This window comes from Bemisia tabaci, chromosome 8 (assembly GCF_918797505.1).
Source record: "Bemisia tabaci chromosome 8, PGI_BMITA_v3".
NCBI lineage: Eukaryota > Metazoa > Arthropoda > Insecta > Hemiptera > Aleyrodidae > Bemisia > Bemisia tabaci.
In genome coordinates this window covers 24,734,074-24,761,618 of record NC_092800.1, presented here as the reverse complement: position 1 = coordinate 24,761,618, position 27,545 = coordinate 24,734,074, and the positions used below count along the sequence as shown (strand labels likewise).

General features: G+C 41.8%; 1 protein-coding gene across 1 annotated transcript in view; it reads left to right on the top strand.

Annotated features, from left to right (window-relative positions):
- The window catches only part of Kul (Kuzbanian-like), a 137,448-nt gene that overhangs the window by 51,817 nt on the left and 58,086 nt on the right, over positions 1-27,545 (top strand). The window contains 1 exon segment of the mRNA XM_019044814.2: positions 10,771-10,903. Coding sequence (XP_018900359.2) covers positions 10,771-10,903 — 133 coding nt within the window.

Sequence of the window (27,545 nt, the reverse complement as noted above, 5' to 3'; positions counted from 1 at the left end):
TCCGTATTCTTTTCTTTTTATAAAATTTTTCCCTCTCAGAGTTGAATCGTTTTCAAATTGAACGATTCAGTTTGGTGAAGGTCTGGATACACGCTCAATTTTCCGACAATTTCCGATCAAAATGATGACAAATAGGGCAGTCGAGACTCGAGAGTTATCTAAACTGTTATCTAAAATTAATTAAAACAGCGTGTTGCTGGAAACAAGCACGGTTGTGTGGAAATCAGATGACGGATGAGACCCACAGTTCCATCATCTACCATCAAATTTTTGCAGGTCGCAAAGAATTGATGGTAGATGTCGTGCACCAGTCACCATTTGATCGGAAATCGGTGGAAATTTGAGTGTGTATCCAGGCTTTATGAGCCACGAAAAAGTGCAGGAATTGCATTTTCCGGGTTTCATCATGCGCTCACCACTAGTTCCTGTTTTTGCCGCTCGGAGCGGATGTATCTAATGAACCGTTTTGCAAAAGAAGGGGGAGTGGAGGTTATGCACTCGCAGGGAGGATGGACTAAATGAAGGAAAAGGTCATCGAAACTTGATTTCGATTGCTTTTCTCCGTATACGCTCCAGCCTTGGAACAATTAAACTTTTCTCCTCTTAGCGAGTGCATGTTCGCTCTTTTATTACCCCGAACCGACTAATAAGCTACCATCGAGGGATCATTATTTAGAGTGTACACACCGGCCTGGCTTTTAACGTTCTGATAAACCCTGGGAAAACGAGGGCTAGCCCTATACGAAAGTCGGCAAGAAAGCTTTGCTCGTTTCGTTAACCAGGGTTGTCGGATCTCGGATTTTTTATTTCCTGTGATTTATCATTTGTTACCAGGGTGTCTACAAGCTTTGGAATCGCACATTTTAAACAATCAAATTATGTGTTAATAAAGTGTTAATTTCAGTGCAGTGGCTGTTTGTTGAAAAACTAAGGCCAAAGACTCTAAAGAGGGTGCCATAAGCTCCTAAAAAAAAAAAAAAATGTCCGGAAAGTCCGGAAAAAGTACTGATTTTTTAAAGGCGGTCCGGAAGTACTGAAAAAAAGCGGAAATTCTGTTAGAAGATCCGGAATTTTTTTAATTGTTTGTCGTTTCTGTCGCAATTTGAGCGAGAAACTTAAATTTTTGAAATTTTTCGAATTTCGTCAAATGGAGGTACTGAAAAAGTACTGAATTTTTCTGTTGAGGAGGTACTGAATTTCCTGGGAATGTACTGAAAAAGTACTGTATAAGTACTGATTTTCTGGCTAACATGTTTTAGTAGACACCCTGGTTACGTAGAAAAGAGCCAACCCATCATTGACCCTACGTAACACGTCGACGAGTTCTTATAAAGTAAGGGGATTTCGCTGCTGAACCTTGATTTTTTTTCAAACCGAGAAATTGCATTTTTTCAATTTCTAGATTTTCGCGCTTAAATTTTTTCCCGACAAGAATTTTTATGGTAAATCATGATCATAAAGGAGAAAGAAACTACAATGAAATGGACATCTTTTTGCAATTAAGAGCTGCAATTTCTGATTTACTTACGAAAACACTTATCTGCGTTATAGGAGGACCATTGTCGGCACATACACTGGCAACAAAAGGGTTAGAATTTGACCAAACTGCTTGGTTCAGCAGCGATTTGGATAATATGCAAACAAATTGGAGTAGAAAAAAAAATCATGGTGCTGCTAAAATAACCAAGTTTATACATTACCCAAACCTTATTTTGCATGTATCATGCACAATCACAAACCTTTAAGTTTTGGCGAGTCCAAACTCGAGTCCCTTTACACTGAGAGTTAAAAGAACACCCCCTCATGGAGTCACAAACAGGAATAAAGATTACGCAAATTGAACGTTTTTCGTAATCTTTGATCGGCTCATTCTCAAATTCCTTTTTCTGTTCCTGCTATCATTCCGTTTGTTCCTTGTCGAACCCGTAATTCATCGGTCCATTCCAGATAATAATCTTCGCAATTGGTGAAAATGTAATCTTTATTCCCGTTTGTAACACTGTAGAGGCCTAAAATACGATAACCAATCAGAAATGGATTCACATTGTCTTAACTCTTAGTATAAAGGGACTCTAGTCCAAACTAGTTCATTGGTGTATCCAAACTATGTTGTACAAAATCCAGACTAGGAGAATTCTTTTAGCGGATTTGTCGGTTCGAGCCGGCAACGTTGCAAAGCGGAAGCGAGGAAACGGTCCCGTCGCAAATGAATCGAAACCGGAATGGCCGTTCGTCTCTGTTTACGGCTCATCCAATCAGCTGGCGGAACGGCGTCCGGGGAGCGATCCGGATTAATTATAGAAATGAATTTGCGCATAGGAAAAGCTCCATTTGTGTTTATTTTTTCCAAGCATTTTTTCTCCTTTCCTCCGTTTGCTTTTCCTGTCCCCGAATCCGCTAACCGCTCAGACTCGATCGTAGCGTATTTCGTACTCCAGCGGACTGATTGTTGGAATTCATAGACAAAGCTATAGACAAAGAAGACAAAATGAAGATGGAGGGATCCTATTGGTGGTCGTTATGGACATTGGAGGTAGGTAATAGACTAACTAACGGCAACCCACGAGAGACCCTACAGTTATTCCACCATTCACTCCCTTATTCTGTAAGAAATACCCTTCTTAACTACTAGGATCGCTGTATACTCCTTTTGTCCTCTTTGTCTATTGCTTTGTCTATCAATGTCAACAATCAATCCACTGGGCGAAAATAAACTAAAAGACCGGGAAAAAAACACACTGGAAAAAAAACACATTGGATCTAGAGTCCAGACTCTTAAAAACTTCGATCAGAAAAAATACTCTTGCTTCAATCGGATTTTTGCTTAAATCAAGAACCAAGCCTCTTAATTTGAGCGGATTTCCTTTTGATTTAAGCAAAAATCTGATTGAATCAAGAGTATTTTTTCTTGTCAATGTTTTCAAGGGTCTGGACTGTGGACTCTAGATCCAATATGTTTTTTTTCCAGTGTGTGCATTGAGACATGAGCCCTGAGATCCATAAGAATACATGCTTATCAGGGCTCACGTCACAATGCACGTAGTTCCGTTTGGCAGAAATACGTACATTTATGAACAGTCTCTGACGTCCAAGGTTCGAAGTATCGGATCACAGGGCAACTTTCCACGCCAACACCTTAAAAAGGATGATCCAATACCTACCTATAACACTGGAAAAAAACACATTGGAACTCGAGTCAAGACTCTTGAAAACATTGACAAGAAAAAAAACTCTTGATTCCATCGGATTTTTGCTTGAATCAAAACGCAACCCGCCTAAATTAAGAGGCTTGGTTCTTGATTTATGCTAGATTCGGATTGAATCAAGAGTACTTTTTCTTGTCGATGTTTTTAAGAGTCTGGACTCTAGATCCAATGGGTTTTTTTTCCCATTGAAGGCTCACTTGTAAGGGGGGGGGGGGGTGTCTTTTTAAAACACAAATCCCATGAAATATTCAATGCGTGGCGAAAAATCCGAGCTTGGCGGAAAGCTCAAAATGTGGCAGCGTCCTTTTCGCGGTGGAGGCTGCGGCAGCGGAGCGACTCTCTGTCGAAACTGTCGCTGCACTCCCCGTTCGTCGTCGACGGTTCAATTCGCTCCGCGGACGGAGCAATTAAATCGGGAGCGGATCGTGCCCCTCCTCCCCCCCCCCCGGGGGGGGGGGAGGGGAAGGGCTCCCGGGCGACACTGCCGGACCCCGACGAAAACTGAATCCGAGGACGTTGAAATCCAATATACGGTCCAGTGGCGTGGCGTGAATTGCGATGTATCGATTGTTATGCCATTTAAACCTATGGAAAAGGATCGATTAACAGGGTGTTCGCAGCAAACACCTTAATAATCGATTCTTTACCATAGGTTTATATGGCATAACAATCGATATATCGCAATTCACGCCACGCCACTGATACGGTCCTCTCGCGATGAGCCGCGGAACCCGCGAGAGAGTTCGCGATCGGGGCTCGTCGGATATCGGACGTCCTGCGTTTCGGCATCCCCCGAATTAACGGACCCGCACGCCGCCGTCCCCCTCGGCGAGAACCGCGTAAGTCGACTCAGGGTTGTCGCGCGGTTGTGGGAAAACCGGGATTTGTCGAGGGATTTTACGAAGGCCGTGAAAGCTGGAAAATGTGAGGGAAAATGACGGAAGTGTCAGGGGAAATGTGTAGTTAGGTTGTTTCTCAAAAAAGTGATATGCTATCGATTATGAGTACACCAAATGGTCGATTTTATCGATAAATTTTGAAAATAAAAATAAATTTTTTTAGTGTTTTTCCAAAATTGTTACTTTTAAATTTTTCATCGTTTGCACAAGTACCTTTGGAATTCTCCCTTTCTTTTCCCTTTTTCATCTCTGCCTTCTTTTCTCGAAGTTTCCTCTTTTTCTCCCATATTCCACGTTTTCTCCCATATGTTCCTCTTTACTCCCCTAATTCCTTCATTTTCTCCATTTGTTCAACCGTCCCTCCCCCCTGTCGTTTCCTGCCCCCCTCATTTTCCTCAGTGTCTCTGTTTTTCTTCTTTTCACCTTGTGTCTCTCCCTTTTACTCAAATTTTCTCATGTTTTTCTCCCTCTTTCCCCTGTTCCTTCCTGCTTTCTCTGTTCCCCTTATTTCTCTCTCTGCTCCTTTGTTTTCTCTGTTTTCTTCCTTTCACCTTGCATTTCTCCCTTTTACTCATGTTTTCTCATTTTTTTCTACCTCTTTTCTCTTTCCTCTCTTCTCTTCATTTCTCTCTCTGCTCCTTCCTTTTCTCTGTTTCTCTTTTCTCTGTTTTTTTTCCTTTCACATTGTGTTTCTCCCTTTTACTCGAGTTTTCTCCTTTTTTTCTCCCACTTTCCCTTTTTTTCCTCTCTCTCTCCTTTCCCCCCTCTTTCTCCTGTTTTTCTTTCGCTTCTCTCAAACCAATTTCTCCACTTAATTGGAGCGGACTCACGCCGTTGTTGCTCAGTGAGGGCGAAACGGCACCGGCCTCGCGATAGCTCCGCCAACGCCGCGCCCGCGTTTTCGGAGGATATCCCACAACTACTCCAGATTCATCATTTCACGCTCGCTTGAGCTCGGGCTCTGTATTTCAATTCGTCGCCCCTCCCGCCCGCGCCCCCGCTCTCCGCCGGAGGGGTGGCGGGGGAGGGTCTTTTCGTCGCCCCGAGTAATTTTATGCTATCGATCACCCGATCGGTAATTAAATATTGCATCCGCATTGTCGCGAATTTCGCGCCGCGTTACCGCATCGCCCCCTCCCCCCCCCCCCCCCCCCCGCGCCCGGCTTCGCGAGTCCTGGAATCGTTGCGCCGCCGCCGCCGCGGCAGTCGCCCGACAAATGGGTCTCTTGCAAACTTTAGCCGGGCCGAAAAGAGATTTGCATCTTGAAGAAAATGACTCGAAACTCACGACGCGACGAGTACATCAGGAAAGTCTACTATTGGGCCGCGTTAAGCAGAAAGGAACCAAGCCACATCAGCTATTGCCAAATTAAATTTGATTAGAGAACTTGTCGAAGTTCCGTTCTCTTAACAGAAAAGTTCTGTAAGCATATCAAAGAAATTGCTGGAGCTCTGTGAACGAAAGGTTCTGTCATCTGCATCGACCATTTTTTATCGTGCGGGAAATTTCGCTATTATGAATATCGATTTTTCATCCTTCAGCCGATATATTGGCGCAAATTCAAACTTATTTCCAAAAGCGTTCCCTAATGTTTATAAATAATATCCGGTCAATGAAAGCTTCTCTATTATTTTGATAATTTGGAGGTTCAAAGGAGTCGTTCAAGAGGTCAGTAATGGCGGCTCAGGTACAGTAACATAAACTTTGAGCAGTACACCGAAAAGATTGTTCGGTCGTATGTACCAAAGTTTGTTGCTCCACATTTTCCCAACTAATTTGGTTCGTCAATCTGAATTTTCGCTTTGTCAAACCGAACTTGTGCGGTAAAGTCAACTGAGAAACTTACGTTTGGCTCCTCTGGGATTCATCAGGGAATGGAAATCTCGGAGGAAAATCAGGGAATCTGTTACAGAAACCTTGCATTTCTTCTTCCATGCATGTATTTCTTCTTCTACACTGAAAAAAAAATTGCTCACACGAACGGAAAGTTCAGTTTGACGAACCGAATATTTGGGATGATATGGAACACCGAACCTTCGGTTCACGTAACCGAATTTTTTTTTTTTTTTTTTTTTTTTTTTTTCCAGTGTAGAATAAGAAATTCACAGTTTCTATAACAGATTCCCTAATGTTCCTCTGAAATTTTCATTCCCTAATGAATCCCAGTTATTCTCGGCCCGAGACACCACGGTTCCAACCAACCGGATCGCTCCAATTGACGTCTACCTTGTTTGTCTATCGCTTCGTTTATCAACCTCAATAATCAGCCGCTGGGCCGGAGGTTACGAGGCAGACAATGGCGGGTTCAGTAACCGCGCACTTGAACTGAGCGTCATCCTCATCACCAGGGGCGTCGCGGCGTGGATTATTAATGCAAGCAAAGCGGGGATCCCATCCTAGGATCCCTGGGTGCAGTCGGAAAGAAGGCGCACCCCTCCTAACGCGTCAATCAACACCTTCCCATGTCCGGGGCCACGGCCTGTCGATGGAGTAATTACGCCACCCCCCGCGCCCCGCCCCCTCACCCGGTTCGACAAATCGCTCGATTTACTCGTCGCACACCGGGCCGAGTCCATAGGAGAAGTCCGACAAAATCTGCGGGTTGATTATTGAAATCTATAGACAAAGCTATAGACAAAGAGGACATAGGGAGTATGGAGCGATACTATTGGTTGAAATGTGTCGTTCCTATAGACTAAGGGAGAAAATGATGGACTAACTATAAGGTCTCTCGTGGTTTGCCGTTAGTTAGTCTATTACCTACCTCCTTTGTCCGTTTCATCCACCCGCTTCCACCAACAGGATCCCTCCATATTCCTTTTGTCTTTTTTGTCTAAAGCTTTGACTATAATTTTCAATAATCGGCCCGCCGGAAACTATGAAAGCTTACATTGTCGAAAATGTAAAACAAAATTGTCTAAGAGTGGTACCATTGGTTTTTTCGTGAAATTTTCTCGCAGAAACACCCCTTGAAATAGAATGTGTGACGAAATTAACATAAAAATTTGAAAATTTCAACGAAAAATTTCATGTCTGACCTCTGGATGTCTGCAAGTCCGAAAAATCCGGAAATGATACTGATTTTTTAAGGGCGGTCCGAAAGTACTGCAAAAGTGCGGAAATTCTGCAAGAAGCTCCGGAATTTTTGTCATTTTTGTCGCAATTTGAGCGAGAAATTCAATTTTGCCGAATTTCGTCAATTCGAGGCTCTGAAGAAGTACGGAATTTTTCCGTTGAGGCGGTACTGAATTTCTTGGGAAAGCACTGTAAAAGCACTGATTCTTGGTCAGCTTGTTTAAGTAGACACCCTGGAATTTCATCAATTGAGGCACTGAAAAAGTACGAAATTCTTCCTTGTGAGGAGGTACTGAATTATTTGGGAATGTACTGTAAAAGTACTGAATTTTGGCTCGTTCCACTGTGCGTGGCGCCGCGCTCGCTTTCGTCAGGCCCCGTTCACACCCGCCACGTCGTCACGTACGGATTCAATCGGAGCGAAAGTATTCGCGGCATCGCATCATCGGGACGCTGGAAAGTTTTCCACCTAACCTGCACCTGCCTCATCGCGATATTGACTCACTCGCGAGCAACGAGTCGAGTATGCACTCGACGGGTAGGTGATCGAACCAGTGCTATAATTAAAAAGGGCGCGCGAGTCATCGCACCCTTGTTTCCTCTCCCGAGTCGCAGGATAAAAAGGAGGCGATTGCAGTTCGCGATTTGTTTACACTATCACGTCTACGGGTACGATGTGCCGTGATATCAAAGTTCGCGGCTCTGCAGGCGATCGAACCGGTGATATGATGATGAAAAAGGTGCGTGCATCATCTAGGGACAATATCGATGGCCAAAGTGCTAAACCCTCGTATTTCCATTGCGCAGGGTCGCCACAGTCAGGGATCACCGGGAAAATCGGGAAATGTCAGGGAAAATCACGAAAATGCCAGGAAAAATTTGGTAAATCACCTTAATTGCTCTCTAGTATGGGTTTGAGGTTTCGAACAACAAATTTCGCCTGCAAACTTTCTTCCATTATGTCTTCTCACTCTTAAATACCTGTCATGAATCTTTAATTGTCAGGGAATTTCACCAAAATGTGTCAGGGAAATCAGGGAAATGTCAGGGGATTTCATTTTCACAATTCTTTGGCAACCTTCGTACAATCCAAAGACAATGTCGATGGCCAAAAAGTGAAACCACGTAACGTCAAGTAACCATAGTCACGAAATTTTTTTACCGTGTGTGTTGAATTGAAGTTAAGTTGTTTCGTCCGGAAAACAGCGAATTTTCGTAAGAAATTAGTGCATTTTTGAGCTTCCCGCTGCAAACACTATGGTACAACGAATACATGTTTAGATACTAACGAGTTACCCTCCATTAACGCAACATGGGAAGGAAATAGTTAGCGCTCTCTCTTATGCGAAGGAAACAATGGAGCATGCAAGTCTTGTGTGGATAGCAATGTGCGAAGGCAGCCTCAAAAACTGCGAATGCTGCCTCCAAAATAATGTGAAGCACAGAACTTTCTGCACCCCTAAAATCCGGCCCCTGGTTATTTCAGGCATGCTCTGAGCTGAGAAATAATGAATGTACCCATCACAAAAATCTATCGATCAGTACCTACACTTCACCTCGTCGGAATTTTGGATATCACGTCACATTGTAATCGCTTACGTCACAATGCAAACAGATCGGAATCTGCCACTACCTTCCTTTTGCTTCAGACTCTCGGAAAACTCAAGGGTAATGATCCGCGCCCGTCTAATTATATCACTGGCTTGATTACGCGTCGAGTGCACCCGACTCACCCTCCAATCAGTGCGTTCCCTTTTTAATAACCTCCTTGGAATTTTAGATATGGGCGCTAAATTGTACTCGCTTACGACACGGTTTCAAAGAATCACCAACTGCCATCACCTTCTTTTTATCTGCCGATTTCTGGAACACTCTGAAACGAGGGTGATGACTCGCGCGCCCTATCAGTGGTAAAATTAGTTCGATTACCTGTACAATGCACTTGACCTTGAGGTATATCACGAATTTTGAATGTTGACGCAAAATTGTGCCAGTTCACGTCACATGTAGTTTGAACAAATCGTCGCTTAACTGACTGAAAGGCGTAACTATACAATTGAATCAGTGAGAACGAAAACACACCAACTCGAAAAAATGAAAACAATCAAAACGCACACAAAACTGCACAGTAGGTGAAGAAGTTAGTCAAAGAAAAAGATTTTTGGCGGCGGAGGACAAGTACTTAAGGACACTTCAAAGGTTCAAGTTGGCACAGATGCGCTAACTTTAATGACTTTTTGAAAATTGACTGTCTTTAATGAAAATAGAGCATTTTTGAGTTACCGAGTTGGTGTGTTTTCGTTCTCACCGATTCAATTTGAGATAAGCCCGAGAAAGCATTGCGTTATATGGACAACAGGGCTCACCGTCGAGTGTAGTTACGCCTTTATGTCAGGATGGTCATGAAATCACGGACTGCCACCTTACCACCTCTTCATTCTATATGACCAATTTATTTTTTTATCGGTTTGATTAACAAAAAGGACTCGTTTAATACTCCGAAGTATCATATAGTTTTTCTCAAGAAAATCCTAGCGAAGTGGGAAAAAACCTTGGTTTCCCACCAGGGACTTTGTTCCTGAAAATCGGGGAAATCAGTGAAAAATCATGGAATCAGCATGGTTAAGAATCCTATATTTAGGTTAAAACGGTTGGCCCTTATAGACTAAGGGAGAAAATGGACCGAGTTTGTAAGAAAGAAACCAACCCACATTAAGTTGAAACTGAGAAAAAGAGGTCTGAAGTTTTATTCCTCCATTAGACTCAATGTAGAAAATAAACTTTGACCTTTCTTTTCACAAACTAATTTTCATTTATCGACTTTGAGTTTTTGGAAGGATAAGTATACGACTGGTGGAACTCTAAAACATTCTCAACTCAATTTTTTCAAAAATGTGGGTTGGTTCCAGGGCCGCCGGATTTACCTACTTGCTGGTACTGTGTTTTACGCAATGCTTGAAGTATTCATGCAGTCTTGTAGGCGCTATGCGTTTCGCGCCGACCCCACTGTGTCTGACGCAATGCGTGATGTATTCGTGCAGTCTTGTAGGCGCTAATACGTGTTACATGCCGACCACCGTGCCGAGGGCTTCTCCTTTCACAAAGGGCTCCATCACAAGTCCTTGCCATTATTGCTCTCTGCGCCGCGCCGTTCCAGGCCAAATCGTGTGTTTGGTTTCTCTCTTCACTTGAATAATTGAAGGTGCTGTCTCCTGTGTCACCGAAAGACTAAAAAATTAGAAATTACAATGCTATCAAGAAATGAGAGATATTGTCGCCTTTTCTCGTTTGTAATTTTTTTTCTGAATCCGATTTTTTTTATCCCTACATTTAAATTGCAAAATTGGCCTCCATGGGCCGCGGCCCATGTGGCCACCTCCTAAATCCGGCCTTGGTTGGTTCCTTTCTGATAAACTCGGCCCAAATGATGGACTGACCATAGGGTCTCCTCTACGTTGCAGCGTTCGTTCATTACAACCACTCGCTTCCACCCATACCGATTGAATTGTGTATCCGTCAAATAGTGTATAATAATTGTACTCCACGGTTGTTGAAGTTACTGATTTTTACTTTTCACCGTTTGTTGCAGGAGCTCCTATCAACGCGTTCATCCGACATTACGAACCGGTGAAATACGATGCGCTCCACCTCAAACGGCATCGCAGGTCAGCCACTAACAGGAACGCAGTCCCGCTTAAATTCAACATTAAAACACAGCACAGGTTAGTAGAAATCACAAAAATTGCTTTTATATACTCTACACTTCGGTCCCTCGTTCCGTTCCTCGAAAGTCATGGACAAATAAGTCATATTTTACATGTTTTTCTTCTTCTTTTTTTTTCAAAGTTATTAGAGGTTTTTAATCCATTTGAGGATTCTGCAACCTTGAATGAGCATCGCGTTAGGGTTAGTACACATCCAAGCTTCAGGCTTTCACATTTTCGGGGATTAAGACCGAGAGGAGTCTGTTTCTGCAGAGCCACTCGTCAGTTCCTTGAAAGTGTGTTGTCACCACCGGGATTTGAACCCGGGACATATCGACCTTGAGTCAGACGCGCCCACCAGACTTTGGCCATCGATATGCTGTCCATTTTGAACCGAGCAGGGTGTCTACAAGTCCGGAATTTCCGGAAAGTCGGGAAACAGCACTGATTTTTGATAGGCGGTCCGGAAGTACTGAAAAAGTACAGAAATTCCACAAGAAGGTCCGGAATTTTTGTCATTTTTGTCACAATTTGAGCGAGAAACTCAGATTTTTGAAACTTTTCGAATTTCGTCTATTGAAGGTACTGAATTTTTCTGTTAAGGAGGAACTGAATTTCTTGGGAATGTACCGAAAATATACTGTAAAAGTACTGAATTTTGGCCAGCCTGTTTTAGTAGACACCGTGCCGAGCCTGCACGGTAAAAGTGGATACTTACCAACGTGATAGTGAATGTATCACATCGGCTCTTTGCTCGAATGTAATGAAAAAGGAACGTACGCCTTTTAAAATGTCAAATGCGTCCATGCACTCAGTTCCGTTTCGATAAACGCTCTCGAAATGTCCTTCAGCTGAACGCTGTCCATTTTTAGTTTAGTGAGTTCGCAACGGACGGTTGCGGGATAGGCCCAGCGTGGAGTTGGAGGGAGGCTGTCCATTTTTAATGGGGCTAATCCGGTCCCTGAAAAAGATGAACGGGATAGCGCACGACAGTGACCGTGCTCGTCAGGGAAAATAAGGGATACTGCCAAATTTCTCCACCAAATCCTGTGTTCGAGACTTGGATCGTAATCCTATAAATCCGAAGTATGTTCTCTCAGGCATGTATCAGGAAAGTGTCTTCAGCCTATTTTATATCATGCATTGCGAAACATTTTCCTGTTAAGTATGCCGTCATATAAAACCCTCGTCAAATCAACCGGAAATTCCTGAATATCTGCATCAAACGTGATAGATATGCTATATTTCGTGCTTCGGAAAATTCTCATCGTCAATTATGGACGTCGCACAGTGGATCGAGTCAACAGGCGTAGTCGGACAAAATTTGGAAACTTTAAACGCTTACTGTGCGAAACAGGGAGGATTCCTGTTGTTTCAAGAAAAATTTCCGTCACAGAATTTCTGTTTATTATTAGAAAATTTCTGGTTATTATCAGGAATTTCTGTTCATTCAACAGAACATTGTTCTCAGTAGAACGTAACTACATTTGAACTAAGGAACATAACCACCCGCTAATTGTGTTTTTCCTAGTAAACTGTTGAGAACTTTTAACGGATCATTCTGCTGATTTATCCTCTGATTCACTCGCAAAAATCAGCAAAATTTTCCCAGGAACTGCATTTGTGCATAGTCGAATTGATTGAGTAAATTTTGCAACTTTGAAATAGGGTTACGTTTCATTCTCCCGGAAAACGACGAGTTCTAGGAGAATTTTTCAATAAAAATAAAAAAAATCAATAATAAGATAATAACAATAATAATAATAAAAATATAAAAAAAACAGTTAAAAAATTTCCCAAGCCAAAATTTCAATATAAGTGAATCTCGATAACATATGATTTAAAAATATAATTAAAGTACATATTTTTCGCGGTGTACGTTTGGCAACTATGCGTTTGACACAGTGACAACCCGAGGGCACGGCTCTCCCCTCTAATTTGCTGCGGGCGGAGCGTGGAGGCGCTCCCGACCCGGGGGACGTGGGGGGGGGGGGGGGGCTCCGGAGGAGTTATTTTCCCGAGGACCCCGCTGCGCCCCCGCCCCCCTCCCCACCGCGTGACGTAATTCGAAAAGACAGCCGATAAAAAGTTTCCGCTCGGAATTATACTTTTCACCGGAAGGTCACGGGTGGCGGTGATTCGTGGGGAGGGGGGAGGGGGTGGTTTGAGGCTGCACAGCGGAACATATCGACCTGGCTCCCGCACGTCGAGGGGACGTGAGGCTGGGGAGGAATTTTCCCGCTTTGAGGGAAAATTTTCTTGCGTCTGGAGCAAAGACATAAAGACGGAGCACTAAAAGCAAAAAATGAAGCTTCTAGAGCTTCTTTTCAATCACCTCTACTATTGGCTAGAGGATTGGCGGCGAAATCGGGACAAGTTTGAATTCAAATGTAGGGCGGGAACTAATAAATAAAATTGCGGAAACAAAGTATTTTAGGTTGATTTTTGCCCAAATTCAGGTACACACTCATATTTTTTTAACTTTAGGTTAGTTTCAGTCCGTCGTCGACCGATTCATTTCATTTGGGAGTAACGTTGATCTAGAACTGTAACGGCCTGTTTGAACCTGCAGAACCACCATGAGCAGAAGAAAAACTAACTTTATCTGAGATTACTGCCTGTTACCGAGCAAAAGTAGGTGTATTATATTAGGACGCAGGCCTAACTTTCTTAGTATATTCGTTTTAGGAATTTAAAATACGTTTCGAAGAAGAAATGTGCAAAAATCAAGAGGACAAGTTCAAATCAAATTTCCGTTTGCCGCCATGGATTCCCGCGCTCATTTACACACTCACACAAGCGCGCAGCGCCAAACCAGGCTTCACTTTTTCCCCGTGCTTTTAGATACGAGCGCTCCGTCTTTATGTCTTTGGTCTGGAGTTAGTCAGCTCTGAGGAAATCGTCAGCGTGAGATTTGCACGTGAATTTCCTGCTGAAACGGGATGACGAGCTCTTGAAAAGTCGGGGAAGCTCGCCCGACCCTACAAAGTTAGGCATTCTTGCTTCGGAACCTTGAAATTTTTCTTTCAACTAAAGAATAGTATTACCTTTTACGATTTCAAGAAACCTAACGCTTGAAATTTGTCACGTAAATATTTTCAATGAAAAATCCTATCCGGCGGGGGAAGTTCGGTAATTTCACTGTGCTCCCAGTAATTTTAAATACCCTTTCACTGCAACTGGTTTTATCCTGACCCAGTGGCGTGGCGTGCTTCGATATAAATCGATAGTTCCCCATTTGAAGCTATGGCAAAAAATCGATTTTTAAGGTGTTCGTAGCAAGCACCCTGTTTATCGATCATTTTCGATGGGTTTAAATGGCATAAAAATCGATGTATCGCAATTCAAGCCACGCCACTGTCCTGACCCCTTCTCACAGCGTCATTAAAGAAGGTAAGGGATCTGCTCTTTAGTAACACACACCTGAAAAAAAAAAGTAACAGTTATCAATTTTGGATATTTTCCTGCGACGGAGATATAACTATATTTTTGCTCGACTCGAGGAAACAAAGTTCTATTCCTGAGACTGATGGTAGTGAAAATTTCCTAAAATAGCAAAAACCGCGAGAGCTGTCGATCGTCAATCAATACTCGCGGCAGCATCAGCTCACAACTGGATCTCACATGGGCATGGGCAGAAGTTGAACCTGAGATTTCGGTCAAGGTCAGCAAACATGCTTGACGAGAACTTGGACCATGAAAAACGTGGACTAACCACTATTCATTTACCCACAAATAAAAAAGTGAAAACAGTCCAAGTCTCCTCAAGTTGGAGCTTGACAGTCCTAGCTGACGCAAACATAAGCTGTGTCATAGTCACCTAGGTTTTCTAATCATATACGACCCCCGAATTTAATTTTTTCTATTCTGCCCCCGAATTTAATTTTTGCCTCGATAATTGATTACTTACAAGCGTATTTTCGCTTAGGATCTGGTTGGATCGGGTAGATTGTATATGTGAAAATTCGATTTAGTGAATCCGTATCTCTTTGTGAACCCGATGATCCTCGTTTCCGGGGCTTACCAAATGTTTGATTGGTGATCACCGGGGTCATCGTTGGGACTCAACCCGTACCCTGCGAAATATTATGGTCCTGGTGAATCCAGCTGGAAGCTCTGTGATTGGTCCGTACTGATAGATGGGTATGTTGTCCCACTGATGTCACCGACGCACAGTAGATCGAGTCAATAGGAGATTCGGACAAATTTGGAAATTTTGAAAGCTCTTATCTTCGGAATTTTTTTTTCTTTTTTTCTTTTGTAACCGCGAGGTAAAAAGTGGCGAATTTGCGCGCAAATGTGACAATTTAATCCCCAAATGCACATCAGCCCATTTCGGTCACACCCACGCAGGGGTTTAGTTTCGGTCTGGGCTGACTTCGGAAATAGGAAACAACAAAGTTCCAAAGTGGTCCCATTGGGGTTCTCATGAAATTTTCCTTCAGAAACATCCCTAATTATTGAAATTGTAACGAAATAAACATCAAAATTCGCAATTTTAGTCAAAAATTGTATGTTCGACCTCTTCCGATGGCTTGTTGCAGCGTGCGACGTCAGCAATTTCAGCGGGCTAACAATAAGTGGATCCGATTGAATCGGCACGAACATGCGCTTCAAAATATATTGTCTCTGCTCGGAACAGCGATCGTAAACAACCCACGACGACTAAAATCGACGATCGGCGCTAACTCAATGACGTCACCACGTACCGTTGCTGCGGCGATTCATCGCGCGCAATGGGAGGGGTCACTCGCACGCCAAGCCGATGGATCACAAGCTCAACATCCAACATCTACCGTATGAGTGGAGTTACTTTCCTTTTCCGCGGCCAATCGAACGCCGGCATCCATCATTCATCGGAGCCGTCGCATCGGTGCGCCACAACCGCTGTCCGGTGAATTATGTGCGAGATGTGAGACTGACGTAACTGTAACTCGGCTCCGACCGAGACCTGGGAAGAAGAAGCACCGATCCAACATCGTTGCCGTTCACCAAAAGAAATTTTTCGCGACTGTCATGTCGTGACAACGAGGAGCAGGACACAGTTAAAAATTTCCGTGTTTGATGCCACTCTGTGATCAGGGTGTCTACATGTCCGGAATTACCGGAAAGTTCGGAAATAGTACTGATTTTTCAAGGGCGGTCCGGAAGTACTGAAAAAGTGCGGAGATTCTGCAAGAAAGTTCGGACTTTTTTAAGCGTGCCTATAGGGCTCGCTTTTTGAAATCACTCGGATGTACTGTAGTACAGCACACCGATCGACCAATGCTTTTCAAGGGGCGGTCCGAATTTTTTTTCCGTCGGATCCGTTCTTCCGTTTTTGAACCGTTATAGTGTCAAGCCCTGAAGGTCATTCATCGAGAAACCGAATTATCCTGTTACTGGAAACCCTTGAGAACATTTTCCCGTGGAAACCGTATTATTTTCTTTCATAGGTACGTCAAATAAGCTTTTCTACGCTCGGAGGATTTAAATTAGAAGTTTAAATGCCGCCATAACTATTTAGCGAATCAGCGTCTTTTCAAAAGCGGTTAAACCCAAGTTGGCTGCATCTCCATAGTTACAACTGCAGCGAAGTGAGCAATCTCCAATTCGACCAATTGGAAGGCAGAGTTTTGGAGGTTAGGTTCCCTTGTTGATTCTCTGAGTGTAAGTTGCATTTTTTTTTTTTTTTTTTTTTTTTTTTTTTTTTTTTTTTTTTTTTTTTTTTTTTTAATTTCCAGAAAAGATACCTTAAAGTCTCATTTTAATACAAATCAATCGAAGAAAAGAGAAAAGACAAAGTTTGACTCATTAAACAGAGTAAACTCCATACTCTGCTGCTGCAAACTGAGCAATCTCCAACATGACGCAACAAACTGAACAATTTCCAAACTTTAATTTGAAATTCTGAATGAACCAATTCAGTTAAATGATTTATGATGTTATTTTCTTTGTTCATCCAATATAATTATGTTACTTTCTTTATTCAATAAAATGTATTTTCAATAAAATGTATTTACATTCAACGGTATCAAATCAATAATTCCTCCCCAATTTGCAGAGAGTACTAATTTATACACATCTCGTTGAAATGGAAATAGTGCACACACTAGATTTCAGTTCTTCGGCACGCTTTTCCAACATATTCATGTTGGATGTTTCTTCTTGTTTTATTTTTGTCGCAATTTGAGCGGGAAATTCAAATTTTTGAAATTTTTCGAATTTCGTCAGTTGAAGGAATTGAAAAAATTTCTGAATTTTTCTATTAAGAAGGTACTGAATTTCTTGGGAATAATGTATAAAAAAAGTACTGTAAAAGTACTGATTTTTGGCCAGCCTGTTTTAGTGGACACCCTGATGTTACTTTGTGTTACTTTTTTTGTAACTTGCGGTTTCTGTCTATTTAACCAAAAATTGGGGGGTCAACGAAGTCCTTTTGGTCCAGTCCACTCGACCAAACTAAAATTAATCGCAAAGAGGCAACCATATACTCGGGCTATTTTAATTGTGAACTTACATGCCGTTTTATCGAAGAAAGCGGTAAGGGCTACATTTTAGAAAATTAGTTTCCCTCAAAATTCGACCAATCTAATTTAAAAGAGCCGAATGGTCCAAGTTCAGTAAGCAAAATTAGGCATTTTGGGAAAAAAACGAGAGCTATGAAAAAAATATAAGTGCGCTCAGATAAATGTTAATAATTAGGAGATCAGCAGGAAGTTCACGTTATCCTTCGAGAGAGCTAGACCCATGTGCCAGCTGAGTTGAAGTTCCCATGTGCAGCTGCTGGCTGAGAAAAGAACGAATTCTAGAATACTGGCTCATGTGGAGGAAAAAATTCAATGTCATTTTTAAACTCTTCAGTAAAAAAATACATAGAATACGTTTAAGGTGAGCCTAAATTTTTTTGTCTAGCTCTTAGTGATGAAGAAGTCTCCTCGATCAAATAATTTATTTCGTCTAGTTTTCACCGCTGTGTATAACTCGTATTTGCCACGATCGCAGACTGACGACTGAGTTTTTCTCCATCCTACAAAACTTACCCACACTGGAAAAAAAAAACACATTGGATCTAGAGTCCAGACTCTTGAAAACATTGACAAGAAAAAATTCTCTTGATTCAATCGGATTTTCGCTCGAATCAAAACGAAATCCGCTTAAATTAAGAGGCTCGGTTCTTGATTTAAGCAAAAATCCGATTGAATCAAGAGTACTTTTCCTTGTCGATGTTTTTAAGAGTCTGGACTCTAGATCTAATGTGTTTTTTTCCAGTGCATGGATATGGAAGCATATTACCTTCAGATGAGTGCAGCTGGCCTTTTATGATGCATGGTTCATTTCCGTGGGTGAAAAAAGTGATTTTCACGTTCGATCATGCTACTTGTCCATCCATGCACGGTTGCAAAATGCAATCAAGCGGTGCTATTGTGCATCGGCCGCCGCCGTTTCTCAACGGAAGCCGGCGTTAGAGCTACGCCATTACGACGGTGAGAAAAACTCAATCCTGACTCTTAATTTATTTTTGTGTTTCTTAAATTACCCGGCGTTGCCTCATGATAGTCCGTCGTGTTTACGCGGGAAGTTACGTTCACGTTGGTCTGCGAAAAAGAGATCCTGAAAACGAAAACTGCGGACTGATTATTGAAATGATAGACAAAGCGATAGATAAAGAAGACATAGAGAGTAAGAAGCGATCCTATAGGTGGAAACGGGTAGTCTGTCACCCACGTCCTTTGTCCATTGCAACTACCCGCTTCCACCAATAGGATCCCTCCAAATCCCTTTTGTCTTCTTTGTCTATAGCTTTGTCTATCAATTTCAATAATCGACCCGCAGACCAGTCTACCATTTGAGCCTTTGGAAAGGGATCGATATGTAGACTGTTAGCAGCGAACGCCTTAATAATCGATTCTTCAACATAGCCTCAAATGGGAGAACATCGATAATCGATCGTTCATGCCTCGCCCCTGAAACTGATCCTAAACCTCGATATAATTCCAAAATTCTTATTGCTTGAAAGCCGGACTGCGCCTAGGGAAATGTTCCTTTTAAAGTACCCCTTTACCACAAATCCAAAATCCGATAAAGCTGAATGCAGGATGATGGTGTCTACAAGTCCGGAATTTCCAGATAGTCCGGAAACAGTACTGACTCTTTAAGGGCGGTTGGGAAATAGTGAAAAAGTGCGGAAATTCCGCAAGGAGGTCCGGAATTTTGGTCATTTTTGTCGCAATTTGAGCGAAAAATTCAAATTTCGTCAATTGAAGGTACTGAAAAAGTGCTGAATTTTTCTGTTGAAGAGGTATGGAGCGATTCTTTTGGTTAATTTGGGTGGTTCTTATAGACTAAGGTAGTTAAAGATGGACTAACTATAGAGTCCCTCGTGAGTTGCCGGTAGTTCGTCTATTGCCTACCTCCTTTGTCCAACGCAACCACCCGCTTCCACTAATATGATTCCTCCATATCCTTTTTGTCTTCGTTGTCTATGGCTTAGTCTATCAATTTCAACAACCAGTCCGCAGGTTATTTTGTCATATTTCCTCCAATTATTGTTCAATTTAGAATCAAGAATATCCTCGTGCTCATTTCCTATAGCAGTTTCATTTTAAATATGAAATCTACAAAATTTCACCCACCTGGAAATTCTTATTTCCCACATTAACGAGGCTATATTCAGGGTCTTATTCGCTAGCAATTACTTCATCCTATGGAGCAATAAAAGCGAAGTGAAATATATTATTCATGAATAATTTTTACGCGCAGTGCAGGAGAGGATCGCGGAATACCGAGCGATGATAATAAATACAGCTCTCAGCGACGCTGAGCTCCGAAAGCGAGCTTGCATTATTGAATTCTTGTTCGATTCTGGGAAGAGATGCATTTCAAAATCGATGATTTCTATGGCAGAGCTCAGTTCGTGGACTCGAGTAAGTTTCGGATTCGAAAGAGATTTAGACCTTTCTCAGTATGGAGAGAACGGCGTATGATCATTATGACATGTTGCTAAACTTCTTCGGAAATAATGGATTTTATGGGAAATTTGTGTTTTTTTATTTTCCTAAATTTTTCTAATTTTAATAATAGTAATTTTGTCTAGTGTATGGGGAAAATCTCAAGGGAAAACATCCACCCATAGCCTTCCGACAAGATAAATGCCTGGATTGGGGTACTTCACAGGATCAATTCATCAATTAGGAAAACACAAGAAGGCTAATTCCATCATTTTGATTTTGCTAAATTTTTCCGAATAATGGTCGGATTTTATAGAAAGCTTTTGAATATTTTTTTGTTTAATGTTTCAGTCACGTACGTTCATAACCGTACAATCGAGTGTAGTGTATTTGAAAATCTCCAGGGAAAATATTCATAGCTTTTCTGGAAGATAAATATTTTAACAGAGGTAATTTATGCACGGAGCACGAGATTTTTAATTTGGCGGGAAAAATTTTGAAGACCGCAGGGGATTTGATCAAACCCTCCGCAAGCTTAGGGAATTTATCGATGTCTCTTTCGAGCTGAAATATAATTTATAGTCCCTTATGAATGATTTCCAAGCTGTATTTTGTCTTTTCTACTCTGCACCAACAGAGATATTTTTTTAGAAAATTCTAGAATGAAATCCCGTGAATCCTTAATTTGGCAGCATCCAAATTTCTATCTGATGTTTCTCCTTCACACGGTATTACTGCCGTGCTACGGAAAAACTTCGTATGAGACTTTACACGTTGCCAAATTGTCTTTACTAATCACCGAATTAACCGGAAAAATTTTGAATATTTTTTTTCGAACTTTTCAGATAACCTGAATGTTCGCAACTTTATGTACCACATCCGAAAATTTCTGGGAAAAATATGCATTTCTCTTCTCAAAAATACATTTTTTATCCGGAGAAATTCGGCAATTCTCGAATGTTCGTATGGCGTTTTTCCTCAGCACGGCGGATTACCGGACCGGTGCTTATTGTTATCCGCCGAGCGATGCCCTCGATGCACATAACTCGCGTCGGGGGAATCGTGAATGGCTGTCGGAAAAATTGCGCGGCGCCAAGTTCAAAGAGAAGGGGTTAAAAACACATGAATGGAAGCGCTCACAAACGCATGATAAACACATAAAAGCCGTGAACTAAGCCCCGACATAGCCGGCTCAGGTGCTGTGCCACACATCGGGGCAACTCGCGCTGCGACGAGAGCCTGAAAGGTAGATAACCAGCCCTGCGAGGCTTTCCTAGTGGCGTAACTACTTTGTTAACGATACCGTAGGAGATAGAACACTTAAACGTACCGCCTTTTGCAACATTACACATCTTCCATCGTCTTCAATTTGACACGTTATCGCAAGCGCCAAGTTTAGCATTGGCGAGGATCATTTTGAGACTTCTTAGGGTTTTTTGGTCATGTTCAACATCGAGAACGTGCGACTAGACAAGGTCTGAACCAGAAGAAAGCGTCTCACATTTTCTCTTCAAGATCTTAGGTGGAAAACTATTCACACAACGGGAAGTTTGAAAATCAACCAACGAACGATGTATTATCAAACATTTTTAACACAGATCATATGAAAGTTGGATCATACAAATGACGTCATTTATGTTTTTGCCTTTTGGCTAAGGCTAATGTTAATTGTAAACTTAACATCTTATTTAGGAGTTGATTTCTAGAATTCCCGTTGTGTGATTCGTTTCCTTCCTGAAATTTTGAAGAGGGCTCATGTAACGGATTGCTTTAATTCACACCTTGCATGTCTAAAGACCCATTGAGGTACAGACGCAAATATAGCAAAGTACCAAAAAACTTTTCAATGGCGAAACTGTGAAAATGTATTTATCAGTTTTCGGCGTTGCAGACTTCCTGTCACATTTTCTACGTGGAAAACTACCAAACGTCATTTCTTGAAAACTTCGGCGACTTTCATTCTGTGTGTGATGAATATTCTGTGTAAACAATTCATAATGTTGGTTGGGTTTCCTTTTAAAACATTCAGTAAGAGTGGAGATTTTTGAACTCTGCAACCGAAAAACGCATTTTTGCAGTTTCACCGGCAATTTGTAATACTCTTCTATTTCTCCCGTCTCAAAACTGGTATTTCAGTTTCTATCTGGCGCTAGGTTGTTTTGTTTCTTATCTTCTTTTTCTTGAATTCTATTGGGCGTGAGGAAGAAATGGCAAAAACTACTTTCGGGTAACTAAATGAACGTGAGAAATAGATACGCGTGAGTCACGCAAGAACGAGAGAATTTGTGAGGAAGCAATCGTTGTATGTACAAATTGAAATCGAGGAGAGACTATTCAATGAGAACCACGCATATTTTAATTTTAAGAATCTGTCGTAGATCACCTAGCAATAGCTATTTTTCCCCCAAGAGTTGAATTTGAAGGTAAATGCTGCAGTCAACTTGAAACCGGATTCCATGCCTTGGGCATCGTTCTTTTTCATCCCAACGGTCAGTTAAAAATAGTTCCTTAGCGTCAAAAACACTCGTGTCCTCAACGTGATCTATGTGTGTGACACGTTTTAACAGTGTGAAGACACACGTAGGAGCTTTGTAACAGCTGTCAAATCGCAGGAGTGGAAACACATGTTCTATAGGCCCTAGATCAATTTTCAGTATCAAATTTAATCATCCCTTCCTTCTCGTCTACCCTCTCTTCTCATTTTTCTCTTATTTCCCATATTCTGTGATTTCTCACTTTCTTGAATTCCTTTTCTCTTTGTACCTTTTCGGGAAGTCCTTCAGCTTTGTTGATGTATTAAGACGTAGTTGTGCCCATAGCAATAATGGGAAAATCAATTTAAGCAAAAGGAATTTTGATACTGACGAATACCATGCACATGGTTCCTTTTGATCTAATAGTGGGTGCTAAATAACGTGTTGGTTATTTCGTTTGGCAAACGTACTGAAGTTAGGTAAACTTATTTGGCGCATTCCGTCACCGAAAGCTCATCATCCACCTAGTAGGTAAAATGACTGTTGCTCCCATATAATGGGCCTGTTGCATGCAAGAGATACAGCCGCGCGAATAGACTTTTTAGAGTTAAATGACACGAAAATTACGATGCTCACATTAAAAAAGTCTGAAATACACTCCTTACTGCGCACTTTGCGTTGTTAGGAACGCGCTTTTTCAAATTTCCCGCGTCTGAGGGCAGTTTTCTAACGGAAACAATTAACGGCAACTCGCGGCTATTTCCGGTCAACTAAAACTGACAACGTAACCTAAAAATCGGAGCTCGTGATATCGTGAAATGAAATGTAGAAGGATTGCGTTAGATATTTAAAAGTTGATCGATTTGGTTACCGCATAAAGCGTATATGGACCAATATAAGAGATCACGTTGGGTTTGTAAACAAACTGAAGGAAAAAATAACAACAACAACAACAACAACAACAACAACAACAACAACAACAACAACAACAACAACAACAACAACAACAACAACAACAACAACAACAACAACAACAACAACAACAACGACTCGACATCTTCCGGAAATCACCGAGCCCGCCGTTTGCTCGTTTCCGGTGATAAGAAAACTGCCCCCAGACGCGGGAAATTTGAAAAAGCGCGTTCCTAACAACGCAAATTGCGCAGTAAGGAGTGTATTTCAGACTTTTTCAATGTGACCATCGTACTTTTCGTGTCATTTAACCTCTAAAACGTCTATTCGCGCGGCTGTATCTCTTGCATGCAACAGGCCCATTGTCCATGAGAAAGTGTTGAATCCCCGAAAGTAAAAGTTTCCACCCGTCGCCAAGCGGCCAGTGGGTGGTCTCTTGTCTCTGCTGTCATCACATGGTAGCTGATAAAGAGGGAAAATTGGTTTTAAAAAAAAGAAAAAAGAAAAAAATATCGGAAACAGCGTGTTTGTAAGAAATACTTTATCTAATTGTTTCAAATTTAAATTTACTCTCAGAAATACCCAAAATTGCGGCCGGGTGCAACATCTTAGCTGATTTTTATGTTCCTCGTGACGTCAGTATATGTATAGGCACTTTATCCTGAACTGGACAACATTTTTTCAATCAGGAGTCACAATTTCTGGCTCATCCGTAAAAAAGAACTCATGTGATAGGGCAAATAATGGCATATACGTTGTTTCTAAACCGAGCCAGAAATTGCGGTTCCTAATCGCAAACTGTATGCACTGAGCAAAAATTCTCGGCGTTTTTACCACGGTCCGTTGGTACCTTTACCATCTCACTTTTTTTACCAATTATTGGTAATTTTACCAAGACAGACTGGTAAGCTTACCTAAAAACCGGTATTTTTACTGTTTTTTTTTTCAGGTTAGAATACAATTATTGGTAATCAATTCTCGGTAACTTTGCCATTTTTTCTCGGTAATTCTACCACAGTCGATGAAAAATATTGGCGTTTTTACCAAGGTTCAGTAAAATTACCGAGAAAGTTCAATAATTTTACCGAGAAATCTCGGTAAAATTACCAGTTCCATAAATGGTAATTTTACCAAGAAAAAACTGGGATCAAATAGAACCCTGAATTCTTGGTGATTTTACCCTTTTCTTAGTAAATACACCGAGATTTTTTTTCAGTTCAGACGAGAACGGAGATCGTTTACACAAAAACCGACAACTGCAGCTCATCTCTCTCCATTATTCCTCCCCCCTCTCCCCCCCCCCTGGCCGACACCCGTCGCGCAAATAATGCACCGAGAGATCTGATATTCAACAATTTTCTCGAATGCGAAAGTTTCTCCGTTTGTCGAGCGAGTTGCATAGCTCCGGCGGACGCGGCCGCGACGCGCCGTTACGTCACTCGAGATTCGGACCCGGGACCCGGGGAGCGCCGCGCCGCGTCGCGCCGGCCGGAGATTTGCACACAAAAAACTCGTTAAGGCGTCACCCCCCCCCCCCCCCCCCCGGTCTGCCCCCGGGATGACGGGCGGGGACTTAAACGAGAGGCAGCGAGACGCGAGCCTGGATCCACCGATGCCAGATTCAGGATGAACTCGACTCTACTGCCCCCTATCGGTTATCCATAGAGCAAGGAGAGTCGTAATAGATATGGGGATGGGGGTCGTCACTTCAAAGAACTTTCAATGCTAAAAGGTCGCTTTCGTGGTGTCCAAGACTGGGAAAATCCGAGAAAATCCGCGGTTTATCAGGGAATGAAAAAATTCAGGAAAAACAGGGTGTCAACTAAAAGTCCCTAATGTCCCCGATTATCCCCGATTCTGGAAGGGTGTCCCCGATATCTCCGAAAGTCCCCAATTTTCTTGTTCAGGTCCCCAGAAAATGACAAAAATCGTCCTAAACACCGGCATTTGCAAATTTTTTCGCAGTGCAATGTAACCAGGGACAGGAATAGAAAAACTGAAGTGTTGCTTGGTTCTTCGTACGTTTTCATCGGTTCAACATGACTTGAAAAATTAGTCTTATTAAATACGCCCTTTAACACAGTAACTAGCTCCCTTTCTCCTACTATTTCGGGGAAATGAAGTTCCCGATTTTCTTGAAAAAACTCCCCTAAAAGTCCCCGAAAGTCCTCAACTTTGGTTTTTTATAACTGGTCGACACCCTGATAAAGCAAGGAGAGTCGGAATAGATATGGGGGCCGTCACTTCAAAGAACTTTCAATGCTAAAAAGTCGCCTTCATGGTGTTCAAGACTGGGAAAATCCGAGAAAATCCGCGATTCATCAGGGAATGAAAAAATTAAAGAAAACTAAAGGAAACTGTTCCAGAAATCGGGAATCTCTCCCTCTAACTGTATTTGAATTTTCTCCAGTTTAGCTTTTATCACAGCCAGTTTCCAAATATTTATGAGAGGAATACTGAGTTTGTTTGTGTACAAAAATAAATCGTGGTAAGGAAATTTTGAGTACCAATTGCTATTAATAGAAGCTAATTGCGGGTTCACGCACGAGTTGTTTGGACAGAATGTAGGTAATTTTGCCAATGTGCGGAAGAGCTCAGTTTAAAACTGAAAATCTCACTACAGAGGGAAAATCCACATGAGCACAATTTTTTCCCTCATTTTAATTTGACCTGATGCGCAAAAACTCGCTTATTCATGTACTTATTCCGACGTTCAACAGTCATCACTACGCAAATTTTGCTCAACGAGTTCCTACCCCCACGTCCTTCAGTCATCATTAGGCTTTAGCTTAACAAGTTGTTCATCAACCATCAGAAAGCGAGAAATAGAGTTGACCTCCGGTTTAACTTTTCCCCACTCGATTACATTGCATAGATCGTCTGTGCAAGGTCTTAAAAATAAATTGTCCATAGTTCCCATATTGAGCACGCATTGAGTTCTAATAGAAATAGGGGACCTATCGTCCCTTTAAAGCGTGTTTCAATCCCCCAAATGAACCAATAGGCAGAGTCTAACTACATAAATTACTTTACATTGTTCCTCGTCAAAATTTCTCGTACAAAACAAATAACATAATAAAAATTTTCCAAATAAACACCCAAGCAAGGTATCAACGTGTTGGCTAGTACAGGTGTAACAAAAATCTCAAACGTCCCGCTCACAAAAAAAAGACCGAAGTCTACGCGAGTCAGATCGCACTCTGAAACTGTTTTGGCGGGTTTATAAAAGGATCACATTTTGCAATCAGGAATTAGATTTGCCGGCTGATCTCTAAAAAACACTTATGTGCGCACGGAAACTACGTACGTTGTTTCTAAACTGAGCCAGAATTTGTAGTTCCTAATTTCCAACTGTAGTCCAAATAAAGGCTGTTCAAGGTTCAAAGGCATGCGCACTCTCCGAATCAGAATGATTTTATGAATACTGTTGAGTATGAAAATGTTTTATTTTTCCGGTTTTCCGTGCCAAATCCGACAATTATTGCTGTCAGTATCTGTATCCTCTATTGCGTTTGCGTAGACACAGAGGAGTCACTTCGGCGATACGGTCCATTGTTTGTTTTGTGCTCCAGATGACTTACTCTCAAGTTCCGTTTGTTATGCACGTTGCCAAATCTCACTCGGACCGAAAAATGAAAACAGTGACTGCCAAAATACAGCCTTATCCGTTAATATTAGTGAATGGGACGCATCAAAATGAATGATGATGTTCGAATTACGTGCCAGATTCGAAGAAAATACCTGTAAGATTAACATATATTCTAACAGAGCGATTACTGCACTCATTTCAATAAGATTCTATTTTGCAATATTGTAATCTTCCGTCACATTTCTAAGGCGCAATGATACAACTATTTGAACGCTCCGGAATGCGTGAGGTATCACGCCGCATTTGAAGGCGTTTTCAAATCAGCCAAGTTCCGATACCCGGATTATCGTTTTGAATAGTTCATATTCTATTGTCGTATTCCGTACCACTTGTTCATTTTTAATCCTCGTATAAAAACCACCCATTTGCTAAATACAATTCTAGCTGGAGCGCACTTAGGCTATGCATTCATGACTGCAAAAATGTTAACGGAAATCGAAAAGGCCAGCGTGCATGAAGGCTATTTCAATTGTAATCTTCCGTCACATTCTTACGGCGCAATGATACAACTATTTGAACTCTCCGGAATGCGTGAGGTATCACGCCGCAATTGAAGGCGTTTTCAAATCAGCCAAGTTCCGATACCCGGATTATCGTTTTGAATAGTTCATATTCTATTGTCGTATTCCGTACCACTTGTTTATTTTTAATCCTCGTATAAAAACCACGCATTTGCTAAATACAATTCTAGCTGA